Source organism: Nicotiana sylvestris, chromosome 3 (genome assembly GCF_000393655.2).
Source record: "Nicotiana sylvestris chromosome 3, ASM39365v2, whole genome shotgun sequence".
In the NCBI taxonomy this organism is placed as follows: domain Eukaryota; kingdom Viridiplantae; phylum Streptophyta; class Magnoliopsida; order Solanales; family Solanaceae; genus Nicotiana; species Nicotiana sylvestris.
In genome coordinates, this window is record NC_091059.1 from 169,205,598 (window position 1) to 169,222,233 (window position 16,636).

The following is a 16,636-nucleotide window of genomic DNA, read 5'->3' on the forward strand; positions in this document are numbered from 1 at the left end:
GCTTGCACCGTTGGCAAGGTTAATAGCTGTGCTGATTGGTGTCACATCGCTAATTAGGAACGTTACTGGCTCTAAAATAAAACTTCCGTTGATGTACCCCTTGTCTGTATAAGATAATAATGCAGCTTCCTGTTTGGCTCCAAAAAACAAGAAAAGAAATTAAAAGGAATACTGATTGACCACCTTGTCTTTCCATTCGCTAACACGCACTTCCACGAGCTTACCACTTCCCAGTCATAACAACATAAGTTTGTCCAAGGCATCCCAAAAGTAAACTTTAGATTACACAAAGAAACATACAACATCAAGAATTCACGTTTCCCCCAATGTAAAATTGATAAAGAGAAAACTGGTCTTCCCATGAAAAGTTGAAAACTGTTGTATGGATCTGTGAGAAGTGATACAACAGAGGGTAAAGAATTTAGCTTCTGCTTCAATGAGATCGGCTTATCCAGGCAGACGACTTAAATGCCAAGATGCACTATACCATGCTGACGGAGGATATGTCTTGTCTTCTACATCAGAACTCTGATCATCCAGCAACAGTAAATGATTTGTTGCCAAGAGATGTCTACAGCAGGACAAGAAGATGCACAATGTTAATCCATCTCCATCCCTTCATGATGCTAATGTTTCAGCTTACTACGAAATACATTTAATAAGCTGGTGTATCATTATGAGAAAGGAATCATTTCTTTCTAACATGAAGTAAACAAGATAAGACAAATATCCTCACCAAAAAAAGTATCATCGCTGTTCACAGCTAAGAAGGTTTGGCTTTTCTGCCAACTTTTGTTATGCGCCTAAGTTCTTGAGTTCCCTTTTTCATTTCTCTGCAGATGAAGAAGCAATTGTTTCAATGCAAATTTTGAGGGAGACTGGGAGATGCAAAGGTTGGAGGAAGTACCTTTGGTACAAATAGACAATAAGGTAAAATAGAGGGAGCAGCATCAACGTCAACACTGAAGCTGCCAAGTAGAACCGATTTATATGCTTCTGCAAATATAACATGTCACATGCATAAGGGATGATACGATTACAAAATGCAGAGAAAAAGCCCCACTACACGCGATGCAAGCGCCTCGCAAAATTGCCAAACAGGTTTTACATCTCAGTAGTACTGTATGAAGTTATAACCTTAACTGAATGTTATGGCCTTTTCTACTCCTACAGACACAGGTATATGAATCCAAAAAAGGTAAAAATTCCATAATCCCCTGTACAACTCTTACTCTGATCTAAGAGAAGGCATGTAATTAAGGCATTCAGAACAAACCGTACCTTTCCTCCTCTAGAAAAGGGTTTTCTTCCCCCCGAGCAAGTGTGAGCATCACAGAATTGGCGCAAGAATAGTTCTGCCATCAAATCAACCGAAAGACCATCATAAGTGGAAGCAACTATTTAATTACTTCAGGTCCTAACACTATGGAGAAATCTTACCATGAAGACGAGTAGATGATGGACTCTTATTAGCAGGAAAACAGCTGTCTGCAAGACCCTACATGGAAATAGGGGGAAAACAGTGGGACATGATCAAAGAGAAATCAGTAGAATTGGCAAGTTAATCCCAATTGAAATACAAGTTTAAGTACAGAAGGTAACCTCACATAAATGACGATTTCTTGCTGCTGCCGCAGGATTACACTTGGCCTTCTTGGATTTAAATTCCATCACAAGGTCACAATGCAAAGCTCCACATACATCTGCCAGGCATTTGCTGTGACTCTGAGCCATTGAGATCATATGCTAAGATTACTTCATACCTTTTCTTTTTATAAAGAAGATTACTTCATACCTTACAAAAGATTAATTTAATTCAAAAATCAAAGCATGGGAAATGCATGATAAGTAATAGAATATTCTAACTATCTGACACACTCATCAGCCGACCTGGACCAAATTATGAATCTTGTGGAATTAAGCTACCAGAGAATAATCAGCCTCCTTACACTTGGTTTTTGAATACTATGATGAAATCCATTTCTGTGATGGGAAAAAAGAAGCTTAGTAAAACCCAAATTCTATTTCTACTTGTTTGGACAAGTTTTTAGGAAATGCAGGTTCGGGTTGTCAGTAGTATCTGAGAGAAGGTCGCATCGCAGATGGTTTCCTTAAAGCCCCAAATAGCTCCTAATAGAAACAATCCTCTGTGGACTGTAATTAATTACTTTATTCTTGAAAATAGATCTTCATCCCCTTAGCACTACACTATTTATAACAGAGACCAGATGATGCCCCCAACCAGCAGCTCACAATCTCCCAACTTCCGTGCAATATAAAGACCAGTAAGCTAGAGATACCCTATCACTGCTAATTTGATAATTTTTATTCATATAACTCAATTAGCCTCAACCTAGAAAATTAGCAGTCACACATACCTGATACCGAGCAAGATAGTGCTACCTAAATCTACAATTCTACATATTAACTGCTACTAATGTTGCATCGATAGTTGCACTCTCCAATAGCCAAAATAAACACTCTCTAATGCCGAATGAATACATAAATTAAGTGGGCATTTCAGATGACAAAGGATTCTTAAAAGAAACCAGAAGATTTATAATATTTGGTTATTAAGTATCACTAAGTTAAGTTTTAGATAAGTCATTACCTTGCCAAATACTTGTGACAAGAGTTGCTGTAGTTCACTACCACCTTTCTTTGAGTTACCTAATTTTATGTGCTTTAGCTACTAAAGGTTTAGAAAACCATAAAGGTAATAAGGAAGCAAACTAAGCAGGGATTATTTAAGGAAAAAATATCAGGTATTCTACTATTTATTTTGTATCTTTCAGGATTAATTCTATGAATTGTCTACTAACCTCCAACAATACATTATGACATCAATGATCAAAATGTTGCTTTTATAATAGTGAACAAGAAAAAGGAATAAGAAAAGAATGGTAATTACGCCTCTCAGATTATAAAATTATATCTATTGAAATAAATAGAAAACAAAGTGGAAGAAGATGAATATAAATTATATAATATAGATAATAACGCACATATGAACACTAGTCTTCGTGAATAGCTATACTACAGAAGAGTGCGTGAACATTGGTTTTCTCACTCCTACTGCAAGAAAAATTGGAGTCAACCGCAAACACGAATAATATATGATGCTTACAACGTCCAGAAGATTAGAATGCCTGTTGTCAAAATGCTGATCGAGAAATTTTTCAGCCCGAAAGCTTTTTCTGCAGTATCCACATTTCCACTCATTCACGTCAAGATGGATTTTATGTTCCTCTTGATCTCTGAAAATATCATTACTTGGATGAAGTCTACACTGCCTAGGAAGCTCATACTTCTCTCTTTCCACAAAGGGCATCAAGTACTGCACAGCACAAAAAGAATAAAAGAACAATTTTTCAGTCCTGTATCTGCAGCAGCTTTATGTTGAGTCCATATGGAGTACTTTTGCAGATACCTCCTCAATAACTTTCCAAGCAGCCCGGCTTCTTTCTCGGGAGCAATGAACTTCATGAACATGTGGCTTGTCATGTTCAGGACTTCAGAGCATCAAAAACAATAATTCAGATTAGTGACAACTTCAAGGGAATGCACATCTAATATGGAATAATTTTCAAATATATTTTAGTAATACAGTTGAAATCCAGAATTTATCTCATATAGTTGCTGAAAAAGAATATAAGGCCTGAAAAAGGGCAATAACAAGAACATTTAACCATCATACAACTTTTTTTATTTTCTGATAAATTACTATGATACGACTTAAGTGCCTCAGAGAAATATCTTTAAATGTATTTTTAAGAGGCTCCTTTTCAGAATAAGAATCAATAAAAGAGAAACAAAATATTACCTTGACGCATGCTGCTCTGTACCCTATGCACAAATAAACAAAAAGTGGTCAGCCAGGAAAATACCAGCTCCAAAAAGTGATTTTTGTTCATAATTTAATTTCCAATACATGCAGTTACATCCACACAAGCCCACAAAAGATTGAAAAACAAAAATAAATTATCACTGATGATTGCAAGTAATCCAAATCAAACATTACTAATAATTCTGCTATCCGTGAAACCAAAAGGTTAATTTAGTTCAAGAATTGCAATATCAGATGTAAGAAAAAAACAGATGAAACCTAATTCCATAGCTTTTTCATTAAAACCCTAACTTAACTGGGAATTAAAAAAGAAAAAAGCAAAACTAAATCAAGAACAAAAATGTATCCCTTCGATCTAGGGCAGAATAATCGTATAGAATATGTTTTGAAAAATAGTTCTTTCTTTTATCAGTACAGAAGCAAAACTTTCGTTAGTCGGTAAACAAATGTAGTTGAAAAAGAGAAGAAACCTGATCTGAGCGAGGAAGAGGTGAAGTTGCGGATATGGATGAAGAGAGGGCAGTGATCAATACAAAAGAAAGAAGAAGAGAACAGGGATTCTTTGCTCGCCTTTGGCGAAGATTCTCCATTCCCCTTCTCTCTCTGTGTATATATCCAAATTCGCAGGGAGTTGCAGGCTTGCAGCTATACGTTCCTCCTCCCGTTCTTGCTTTTGGTGAGACGAGACTTGACTTTTACATTTTTATCAGCTAGTACTTCGGTTTGCTTCTTTTCCATTTCTTTTTCTTGAAAAATATTACTCCTAAGTAATTTACGCAACAAATTCAAAAATAGTCATATTTACAATTGGTCGTTCAAAAATAGCTCAATTTCGAAAATAATCGAAATTTAGCCACTTTTCATGTTAAATTTGAGCGAAAACATTGTTCAAAATTCGAAAAATACGTCAGTATATTATGCTCGAGTTCCAGCATAAGTATACTTGAACTCCATCATATTATACTGGAGTTCCAGGATAAGTATGCTGGAACTCCAGCATAATATGATGGAGTTCCAGCATAAGTTCACTACAACTCCAGCATAATATACTGGAGTTCTAGCAAGTATACCGGTCCAGCATAATATACTGGAGTTTTGAGCACCGGTGCTCCAGTCTTCAGTATATTATACTGGAGCCAGCAAAGTATATCGGTCCAGCATAATATACTGGAGTTCATACACAGGTGCACCGAACTCCAGTATATTATGCTAGACCGGTCTCTGTTGCAGCAAAATAGTGGCTATTTTTCATTGACTTGGTAAACGCTGGCTATTTTTGAATGATCAGTCCGAAAAGTGGTTATACCGTGCTATTTTTACATAATTTATTACTGTTATAAAATAAAGATCGTAAACTAAATAAACTAAAGACAAGTATAGAAAGAGGTTCATATATTATTCAACTTCAAACTGATATACATAATGAATTGAAAACTTCTCTATTTATAGAAGAAAAGAAGCAGCTGCGAGACTTTTCAGAAAGTAGTTGCAAGACTTTTTCAGGAAGCAGCAGTCAGTTATTTGCAACATGTTTGTTTAATAAGAAGTTGCTGCAAATCATTTCATTGAGTTGCTTGCAACCAGCCTACATCAACTACTTGTAGATAAAGTTCAACAGAGTACTAAATGGATAATCTTTTTCAGGAAGATTATCTATAGCGTAGTAATAAATGGACATACACAATATAATAGTTTCATAACACTCCCCCTTGGATGTTCATTAAAAGATAATGTGCCTCGTTATCATTAAAAACCTTACAAAAAACCCCCCATAGGAAAAACCTTAGTAAGGAAAAAAAAGTACAGCGCGCATTTTACTCCCCCTAATGAAAATATTATTTCAAATATTTGAGTCTCCGCATTCCAATCTTGTATACCATCTTCGTAATATTTTCTTACTTCAAGAGAAAATTTCAATTGTGTTACTTCTTCAGGAGCAAATTTAAAATACAAAATATTGAGTATATATTCCCTCAATCATATTACAACTTCTGGAGGTGAATTATAATATATTCACATCAAAAGCGCGTTCATATTTACGAGCTTTATTAATATTATCATATTTACTGAAGTGAATGGATTAATATTTATCAAAAGTTCTCATCCTTTAGGGAAAGGAACATAATTATCCAACGTGCATAATCACATCAAATTGTGATACTTCGAACCTATTTTAAGATATTTGCTACTTCATGAGCAAATCGAGATATGCATGTAATATAAAGAATTTTCTCTAACTTATCTTCAATTGTAACCATAAAAGCCTAAATTATCACTCTGGTAGTCATAGTCATACCGCTTCTGGTGGTTAATAAAATTTAGTTACAATGAGATATACGAATCATTGCCACTTCTAGCGGTCGTACTCTGCTAGAGTTTAAGTAAACCATAAAATTAAGTCATAACAAGATTTAGAAAAAATTGCCACTATTGGTGGCTATATATTTATTGCATATTCAGCTGGAGTTTAAGTGGATCCAACAATGTTATTCACTTTGTAATTTTTTTTATGGAGTTGACAACATTTATGAAAACAAGTATAAAAAAATAGTTATTATATGCTAATACATGAGCACGTAACATAGAAAGTTGATTCAATATACCATTGCCTTTCTTAGCCTTCAAATTTGTATTTCATATCACAATATACCCGCAAGTCCTGCATCAGTAGTGGCTTAGAATTAGCACGTGATGGACATAGATAATAATCATAATTTTTCAAGCTCATGAAAGAAAACAAATTAAAATTAATAAGCCTTATCTTTTAAAAACGACATCAGAAGGATTTCATCTCTTCGTAGAGTTGGAAAATTAACAAAACCAGCGAACTGTTCACCACCCCAAGAATATAATTTTCCTCATAATGCTCTGAATGAACTCGGTTTGACCACGCACAAGGCAGTATGTTGCCTCACAATCATGTAGTGATGATGAAATTAGAGACTCGTGTTGATAACATGTTATAAAATAAAGACTGTAAAGTAAATAAATTGAAGACAAGTATAGGAAGAGGTTGATATATTATTCAACTTCAAACTGATGTACATAATGAATTGAAAAATCCTCTATTTATAGAAGAAAGGAAACAACTGTGAGGCTTTTCCAGAAGCAGTTGCGAGGCTTTTCAGGAAGCAGCTGTGAAGCTTTTCTTGAGCTGCTTCTAAGTTGTCTGCATGAGCTGCTTGCAACCTGCCTGTTTAATAATAAGCTATTGCAAATCATTTCATTGAGTTGCTTGCAACCTGCCTGCATCAGCTACTTGTAGATAAACTTCAACGGAGGACTAAATGAACATCCACAATATAATAGTTTCATAACGATTACCAGCCTAATTTTTTTTAATGTTTATTTTTATTGTTATTTTATTTTTTTCAGGTGAGAGTGAATAATAATAAGGGAGAAAAGGGAACCTTTCTGTTTACTACTAATTGGAATGAAAAACTGACAACTAAACTTAGGCAATCTTTGCATAAATATAGATCTCATCAGAAGTTCGTGGAGTAGGGGGTGCTGATAATTTGATATTTTCAGTCCTGGGACCTGAGGGACGAGGGGGTAGGGGCGTTGATATGGGATTGGTCCTCCTATATGATCTCGGGTTACATAAGATAATTAAATTTTAAAGCCTGCATATCATTTGATTACATAAGATCATTATTTTATTTTATTTTCTCAAGGGTTCAACCCATTGCCGGAGATTTCTCTTGAAAAAATTCAGTATATCTTATACCATGAATTTGCTAATGTTAACAAGACAAGACTATTTTCACTGATACTACCGGTAACCATAAACCATACGACCCTAACAAATAAGTTGAGCCCCAAATTGAATCACATACAGAAAACTAATCAGGGTTAAATTGCAGAGATAATTACATCGAATAAATTCTCCTTTTTGTTCTGCAAAATTAAAATACAGAATAGTAAGCTTGCTCATAAAGATAACTTGGGATCAACTGTCCCACTAGCATTTCCTTCGCCTGTTAGAACATGGTCGGGATCCTGCACAAATAGATATAGCTCATTTGTGATGCAGCACATCAAATAAAAAGCAATACAGACTAGTACTAGCACTTACCTCCATTCCCCATTTGATGTAATCTGGGGACTCACAAGCCTTGTACTCGTCAACTAGACTTTCAATCACATCTCTAGATTCGTCAAATTCTGATAGGTCATTGTCCTGCCCATTATGCATGATAATATAAGAAAGAGGAAAAAGGCTTGAGCAAACAACTGAACATTATGTTACAACGCAACTGACAAAAGCTTCTACAAGAAAGTGCATGCTACTTAAAGCTGGGGTTCTTGGACCCCGCTTTGACAAATCGTTACTAGTTGCACAAGATAAAAGCAAGGAGCTCAACTGGGAGCAAAACACTCAAACTGGAGATCAGACAACAATACACCGTCTTCGTCTGCAACATTGACAGATTGATGCATGCAATCTTTTCTTCAAATCGCCAAGCTTATCTATTGCTGAGGATTTTAACTCCTCAAATAAGGACAATTTTGAGGTTCACCGTACATCCCATCCCCACAAGTCAAAAGATAACAAAGAACACTGTTATATTCTCAAGATTTTGGAGAGTTGTATCTCAGAAAAACCTCATATTACTTTTTGAATTTAGCTCCTTGTTTCTCCATTACATATACAGCTATATTTGTTCTTTAAGAAGAGAAGTATCTCATGACAAAGTAATCCTATGATAATTAACAAAAATGCATCAATCGAACACTTTCTAATAACTTGTCTGTTAGTATCCGCCATCAAGGACATTTCACACTCAAGTGTTCTCTTTTGTCTTCTAAAGACCATACATTCTTACAATGAGAAATAATATTATTTTATTATGCAGCTGGTTAATTATAGAATATCAGCTTCGCATATTCATCAATTAAATCTTAGTTAAGACTCTGAACTTCAGTTATAAACAGAGATGCTCTTTATAATGACAGCAATATGAAAGGAGAAAGAATGTCATAGTTTCTTATAGACATAGATAGATTTCAATGGAGAAATCTCCAGATTCAGCTTCACTTTTGCAGAAACCATGGAGCATGACAAATGTCTGCTCTGTTTTCTTTTTCACTCTCTCAAGTGTGCAAGCAGATTTAGACATTAAAACTAAATCCTCTGGTCGGAATGGGCACTGACTGACCAATAATTAAACTATACACTATGCCACCTTTTATTCGTAGTTAGATAATATCTGAAAGACAGTTGAACAAGAACTTACGGCAAACGTTGGATGATTCCTATAGTTGTCAAGGAAGGCTTGTCTCTTTCTCAATTTATCATACTGGCTCAAACACTTGCTGAATAAGTGCCGGATGCCAGTATGGCTAGCGAGCATGAGACCACTAACCTGACACATTGAAAATCACACAGTAATATTACATATCTTCGGGAAAGAAACAGCTTTACTCCAAACAACTTTCAGGAAAGCAGATTTACAGTAAAATGTGGAGACGAAGATAGGCAAACTAATCTGGCTTGCCTCAACTGATGCATTTTAGTGATCACGTCAGCTAGTGTCGTAGAGTTTATATTGCCCATTGTAAAAAAATGCGCTTTTCAAACATGAGTAAGTTATAAGCATTTGTTATGTTTGCAACTTCAAAAACCTGTGTTATAGGTCCGTTTTTAAAGTTCAAATATAAACTTTGTAAACCCTTTAGATTCAGAAACATCATCCGGTCGATCAAGCATCAGTTTCAAAAAACGAAAAGAGCCATTACTTCGTGCTATCAAAACTTTAAATTTATGAGTCCCATAATTTAGTTTATTTGTTGGTGAGCCGAACTACTGGACTACAAGCTTTAACTTTTACATTACTGAGCCTCCTTAATCTCATAGAAAGGCATTTAAGCAGTTCCCAAGCAGTACAAATCAGATTACGCCTTCAGCATAAAAGATTAAACAAGTAGACTTATAATCAATCTCACCCTATGAGCCGTCTGGACATAAGGAGACTTCCTAGATAAAGCAACCTGTCAAGGAAGGTAGTGCAAAGTCAAAGTTCACTAGTTCAGCAGCAATAGGATAAAAAAAATTAAATCTCAATGTCCATTATGACCAAAACACATGCCTGAATGCTAGCAGGGCCCCAGTCAATAAAATTAACAAGCTTTCTTTCCCTTATTCTCTGCAGGCTTTCATGGACCTGATTTCAGAAACATCAAATGAGTCAAAGACAGCTGAATGATATGTTTTGTCAGAAGTGCATTCATATGTATGCATAAGTTTAATGCATGAAATGGAAAAACAATTCCCCCTTGGGTGGTTAGGTGATAAAGCTATGTCTAAGTTGCAAAAGAAATAATCTCGAAACTCCTTAAGCGCAACTGTGCAAGTAAAGGATTAGATGATAAACTAAAAAGAACAGGTTTGTGATTTAAATTTCAGAAACATGACTCACGCGGTGTGGTTGATTTTCAAAAATTCAAATTCAGAACCTATCTAGAACCTTTTTCACTGAATTCAAAGAAATTTCCATCAAATGGACTTCAGAAAGAACTTGAATATTTTAAAACAGATGCCTCAATTTGGGATAAATACACTTCAAACAGTCAGACTTCTCCCTGAAGTCCACAAAAGTTGTTAAGAAGTATCAAGAATACCTGAGTGGGATCAACTTCTCCCTGAATAATGTTTAATATGGATATGTATTTAGCCTGACTGGCTTCCTTTGTTCGAGCATAGGAGGAAACCATGATATTCTTGGTCTGCAAAGTGAAAGTCCTTGAGTATATCTGCAAACACTTTCAATAGAACAATCTAAAGGACAGGTTTCCAAACCTGAAGGAGCCTTCTCATGACATCAAGTACAGTTGTCTTCCGAATTACATTAGCCTGCAAAAATGATTAGTAGCACTGCGCTTCAGTTGTCACTAGTGAATGGGTCATAGACATGCCACATGATACAATTTTACCAATAAACAGAAAGGGAAAAAAGAAAGATGATAGTGGATAGAAAGTGGGAGGATGGAGTAAAAAGAAATAACCACCCATTTATTGAGATGGCCAATTGATCATTCTATTTTTCTCGTTACTAGGGCAGTTATAAAGGTACAGCAGAGAAAACTGGGACAAGCTTCACAAAATGAGTTGCACCAAGATAAATTGCTCTCCATTAATTAGAATTATATATTTTTAGTTCTGTTTTTTATTTCATGAGAAGCACATGAATCAGGCAACACTTCTCCCATCCCATGGAGCAAAAAAGAAATAAGCTGGTCTGTGCAATTGATCAGTGGACAGCATGAATATGGGTCACTTAAGTCCACATTGGAGTTTTGCTTCTCTCTAGGAAAAAAAACAATTGAGCTATTACAAGAGCAAATTATATAAAAGATAATAATCAGCAATTGCCAATAAAGTTATATTTAAAACACTAAAAAAAAAAAAAACTGACAAGATAAGAGCAGAAATCTTACTTGACGTTCCACAGTGAGTGGAGTATACCCGGTCATAAGAAAATGGCATCTTGGTGTAGGTATCAACGAAGCAAGGAGGCCAACCAAGTCGTTATTCATGTATCCTGGGTAACGTAGTGTGGTTGTACTTGCTGACATTACAGTAGAGACTAATGAATTTGTTTGAGCAAAAGTGGGAGTTGTAATATGCAGGCGTTCCACAGCAATTCTATTGAGTGCGGTATTATCAAGTACAACTACACAATCCGCATTCAATGTCAGACGCTTGAGTGTCAAAAGGGAATTATAAGGTTGTACAACCACATCACTTGTCTCATTTTGGTTAGGAAAAACGCTGTAGGTTTGAACAAGCTTTTTGCTGTAGCGATCATTCAGAGTTTCCAATATATATGAGCCCATGCCTGCATATAAACAGTGATTAGCAACATAATAGTTGAATATCCACACCGAATTCTGAGACACTCATTTTCTGACAATATCACAATCTGCACCAACTTGGTAATAGGAGTCAACCTGAGCCAGTTCCACCGGCAATTGAATGGCATAGAACAAAACCCTCGAGACTATCGCTTCCATCTGCTTCCCTATCAATCATGTCCATTAGATCCTCCTCATATTGCTTACCCTGATAAAAAATGATTTTACCAAATTAGTTAGAAACTACCAACCCAAGCTCTAAGGACATAAAAATGAAAGGGGCAGCAAAGAAAATCAAAATTATTTGCAGACCTCTTGAAAGGTGTAAGTCCAGTGACCATCACAGAGAAAGCATACATAACATTGATGGAGCATATTTGAGAAGATGGAAATCTTAATAAAGGGTAATCAAGAAAATAGCAGAGAATATCTATATGTATGCAATGACATTAGTTTGTTCCTTACCCATGATTAATCTTTTTCTATAAATAACTACATGGTTTGATTAGAAAAGTACTCATCTTTACCAAACTGAAACAAAGATTTAAGAAAACAAATAGACCTGATGATATCCGCTTGCCCAATTATTTCCAGCACCTCCTCCATGATCTGCAATGAATACATTCTCATGATTGTAGAGATTCCTATATTCACCATTTTGTATACCGTTAATCACTCTGGGCTCTAGATCCATCAATAATGCTCGAGGTATGTAGTGTTGGTCGTCCGCTTGATAGAAAAATACATCTTTTCTATCACCTCCCTGCAGCATTACATATTCAACACTATAAAGTACTGCCGGTTATTCACATTGTATAAAAGAGTGGTCTTAAGATGAAAATACAAGCACTTAGACACACACAAGCAGTGTGTAAATGAAATAAGAACCTTCTGTTATTCACATGCATGTGGCTCAATGGCAGTGTTGTATGTACATATAAAAACATCCATGGTCACTAGGTAGCACAAATCAGATCAGAAAAAGAAAGAATCATATCTATAAGTTGCAGACAGGTCCTGTTTCAAGCTCCCTCAAAGTAATTTCTTAGAACCAACACGTCATATTTGTTCTGGACTAAGTAATTTCTTAGTCCAGCACAAAAAGTTCCAAGCAAAACCCTGTAATATTTCAAAAGTAAACCATGTAGTGCTGTAGTATAAGTGTATAACTGAACAAGGACCAATAATTTGGATAAAAAGGATCATGTGGTAATACAGATGTGTTACTTAAACAATGTGATGTGTATTTGCTATGGCCTTCGGAGGGATGTTTAGCTTCCCATTTAGATCTCAGTGTCACTAAAGTTAACTGTCATAGAGATAACTCAAACAAAATGCCTTGCTATCTGCTGCATGATCTAACCACTAATCCTCTTCTGACTTACCACTTGCATTTTATGCTGAGCACAAAAAAGAAAATAGATCTAACTACCTCTGTGATGAAAACGGTACTTTAATATTAGCCCCTTTTTGCCTATGATTTGCATTTCCTTTTCCACATTAAGCACTCAATTTCCTTCTGCAGTAAAGGAATTACACAACGCCACAAAACTAGACCAATTTAATCCAATAAATCAATTGTAAAACAATATTGTCTAGAAGGCTTTAATTTCAAAATAAACCAAAAAAAATGAACCCAGGAAACCTAAAGTTAGGTTTTTCCCTTCCAAAAGGTAATGAAATAAGTACAGTTCAGATAAGCATATACCTTAACAGGTAAAATCAGGAGAAGAAAGGAACTTTAACAGCATAACACTCTTAGCTTACTTTCCTCACTTACTTCAAACAACACTATTGTTCAACATTTAATAACTAAAAATTTCACCAGCCACTATCGTATGCCCTATATTGTTCCTCCTACCACAATGTTCGTCACTGACTTTTTATACCCAACCAAACAGTGGGAAAAAAAACTTGCAAGGTAAAACATTTCAATAAGTACAGAAATAAAGCATAACACGGAAGTCAAAATCTAATCCGAAGTATTACCAAAACAAAAAAATCTAATACGAAGCGCTAAACTACTTTACTGACTGCATACACGCAACTGAACATGACAAAAGCGAAGAAGTTACAAAACCTGAGTAGCAAAATCTTCAAGAATGCCTTCTTTACTGATACCGTGTTCGAGGCACAGCTGTTTCCAGAACTCCATTCCGATCTGGTTCCCGCATTGTCCAACTTGCAGTGTTATAATTTCTCTCGGCATTTTCCTTTGCTGTTTTCCCTTGTTGGTTCCCTCGCGCACTTGACAATATCAGGAGTAAACTGCAGACGTTATCGATCTGCCAGAGGAAAAGAGAATTTCCTTCTACTTTGGGTTATGGCTGCTTGTGCGCGTAGCCAGTAAAGGGTTTTAAAAAAGAAAGAGGGAAATTATGAGCTCTCTCACTCTCTGTTGTAACTGTGGGGCGAGTCTGCCGGCTTAATTATGTTTTGATTGAACGGCGCTAACATAAGCCGTGAGTGGAATACCTTCAAACTCTTTCATTTTCCAACTTGTTTCTTTATCTAAATTTACCCATACACTTTATGAAATTAGTATTCGTGCCCTCTATTTAAAGTTCACTTCAAAATTACCCTAATCATTTCCCAATTACATCACAAATGCCTCTATTTTCCAACTCAACAGTCAACATAGATGGTTTTGTTAAGTCAACTTTGTCTTCCACTTTACAACAATGGGTCTTAAACTTCTTTTGTTGTTGCAACATCAGTCTTTCTTGTTGGATCAGTAATTTGTTTCACAAATTCTATTTGAATAGATTCGTATGAAAGTTAATAAAGATAGCCAAAAAATGAGCTACTGGAGTTTCTTTAGCATATTTAAATTCGGGTGTCCATATAAAAATTCTTATCTAACACCGACCAATCATCATCTTATTAAAATATATGATCACATGCTTTAGTAGCATTTTTAATGTTAATCTTTTTCTAAAAAAAGTGGTAGAGGAGAAGACGATGTTTCCATATTGGTATGCTAGCTTGGAATTGATATAGGTGGAAAAGGCAGGGGAAATGATGTTTATGTTTGGTGTGGTGGCTTGGGCAATGACGGAGGTAGAAAAAATACGGTGAAGAGACAAAGAATATATATACCGTGAGATCTTGAAGAGACGAAGAATATTATGATGACGTGCTGATATTGGATTTCACAAGATTCACGTGTCAATAATTAAAATATGTTTTCACGTGATTATTTGTTGAGTTGGAAAATAAAAGTATATGTCAAACAATTGTGTAACGAGATGACAACTTTGAAATTAACTTTTAACAAAAGAGTATGAATTACAATTTTTGCACTATTCACGAATATATTCACACTTTTGTTCAAAACTTTTTTCTTACGATTATAAAAGCAATTTGTTTAGCTAACATTATACAAAAAGAAGGCTATTAGATATCAAATTACGAATAAACATGCAAAAATTTCATTTACAATTAGTACTATTAAAATTAGTGAGCGATTTAAATTTTAATTGCGGGAGATTATTGTTAAAAAAAATTATTTTCCAAATATATAAAAAATATTCAAGAAATAGAGAGATAATAAGTTTATGAAACGTTTGGTCGTATTGCATAATAAACAAGTTTAGTTCTTATCTATAAAGTGGTGATAGTTTGATAAATATACATTTTTATTAGGATGTTTTATCATTTAAAGTTAAAAGAGTATATGCTTTTGTCTTTAATGAGAAATTAGTTTTTTCAACTTTTCATAAAACAACAAGAGTTACATAATAAAAACACTAGTAATCGGGATCCTGAACTATATCATCTAGAGATGGCTTCTTGCATAATAAAAACACTGGGGGTCGTTTGATAGGATGCATTAGATAAGCTAATGCATTTATTGGTTTTGTGTATTAATAATACATTGTTTGGTAAACATTTTGAACATATGCATTAGTTATGCAGGCATTAGTTATACATTATATTTGGTATTATTCTATGCATAATTAATACATAGAAAACAGTGGTATTAGCAATGCAATGGGTTTTAATGCATGCATTAGCTTAATTAAAGACAAAATTGTCCTTCAAAATTCATGTTTGGTTAAAATATACTAGTTAGTATATTAATGCAAGTTCAAAATAATCCAAATAGTGAGAAATAAAATTATATCCCTAGTAAATAAATAAATACTTAGCATATTTCCTTTTTTATAAATAAATATTTAATTTTATTTTACAATATAGGTAGACAAATAAAATAATTTTTTTAAAAACTTTTTCATATAAAAATATTTCTCAACATATGTTTCTTTTAAAAAGTTAGAGTGTGGACTAGTTTTGATGGTATTTTTGTAAACAAACAATTCTTTTAGAAATTGTGCAATACTTTAATACATCAAACCAAACAATGGATAAGAAATATGTCAGCATAACTAATACCAGCATTACTAATACACCTTATTCAACATTATTCTTATGCACCTTACCAAACGACCCCTTAAGTGTTTGGCTTAGTATAATAAGTGATAATTCTCTTACACGTCTAATCGCCTACATATTATTCTCTGTAGGATTCGACCCCGATTCATAGTTGGGCAAATTATATTGCATGCGGCCATGTCCATTTACTTGTTAGTAGTGGATTTGGACGTCATCAAAATTGGCGCAGTTACCGGAAAATAATTTGGTGTATTTAGGTTGTTTGAGAAGTAAGCGTAAGTGCTTTGGTCCAAACTTGTAAATATTTGTATAATTAATTTCTTGTTTATTTTCTTAGTTTTGAAAAATGGCATCATGTAATGAAAATTGGTCGGATGGTAGTTCTTCATACTTTGATGACCCTTGTCCGTATTGTGGAGGATCACTCTCGTGACAAAATTATTTAAATTCTCCCGGGAGCGGATTGTGCGCACAGTCTCAAACCAATAAGTGGAGTATATGTGATAAGTGTGGTGTTCAAAATGGTCATTAGGATAA

General features: G+C 34.8%; 2 protein-coding genes across 2 annotated transcripts; both read right to left on the bottom strand.

Moving 5' to 3' along the window:
- Positions 1–172: 172 nt before the first annotated feature.
- Positions 173–4,540, bottom strand: LOC104215388 (uncharacterized). Its single transcript, XM_009765177.2, has 10 exons — positions 4,318–4,540; positions 3,824–3,846; positions 3,431–3,512; positions 3,128–3,337; positions 1,603–1,725; positions 1,441–1,498; positions 1,282–1,355; positions 908–996; positions 737–833; positions 173–571 (listed from the first exon to the last, which is right to left on the bottom strand). The coding sequence occupies exons 1-9, from the start codon at positions 4,435–4,437 to the stop codon at positions 764–766; spliced, it is 849 nt and encodes a 282-aa protein (XP_009763479.1). The 5' UTR covers positions 4,438–4,540; the 3' UTR covers positions 173–571; positions 737–763.
- Positions 4,541–7,661: 3,121 nt separating this feature from the next.
- LOC104215386 (tubulin gamma-1 chain) lies at positions 7,662–14,150 on the bottom strand. The gene is made up of 11 exons (XM_009765175.2): positions 13,785–14,150; positions 12,267–12,467; positions 11,801–11,912; positions 11,288–11,688; positions 10,650–10,703; positions 10,472–10,576; positions 9,940–10,014; positions 9,797–9,841; positions 9,088–9,216; positions 7,926–8,030; positions 7,662–7,849 (listed from the first exon to the last, which is right to left on the bottom strand). Exons 1-11 carry the CDS (start codon positions 13,911–13,913, stop codon positions 7,781–7,783), a joined length of 1,425 nt encoding a protein of 474 aa, XP_009763477.1. The 5' UTR covers positions 13,914–14,150; the 3' UTR covers positions 7,662–7,780.
- Between the last annotated feature and the right edge of the window lie 2,486 nt (positions 14,151–16,636).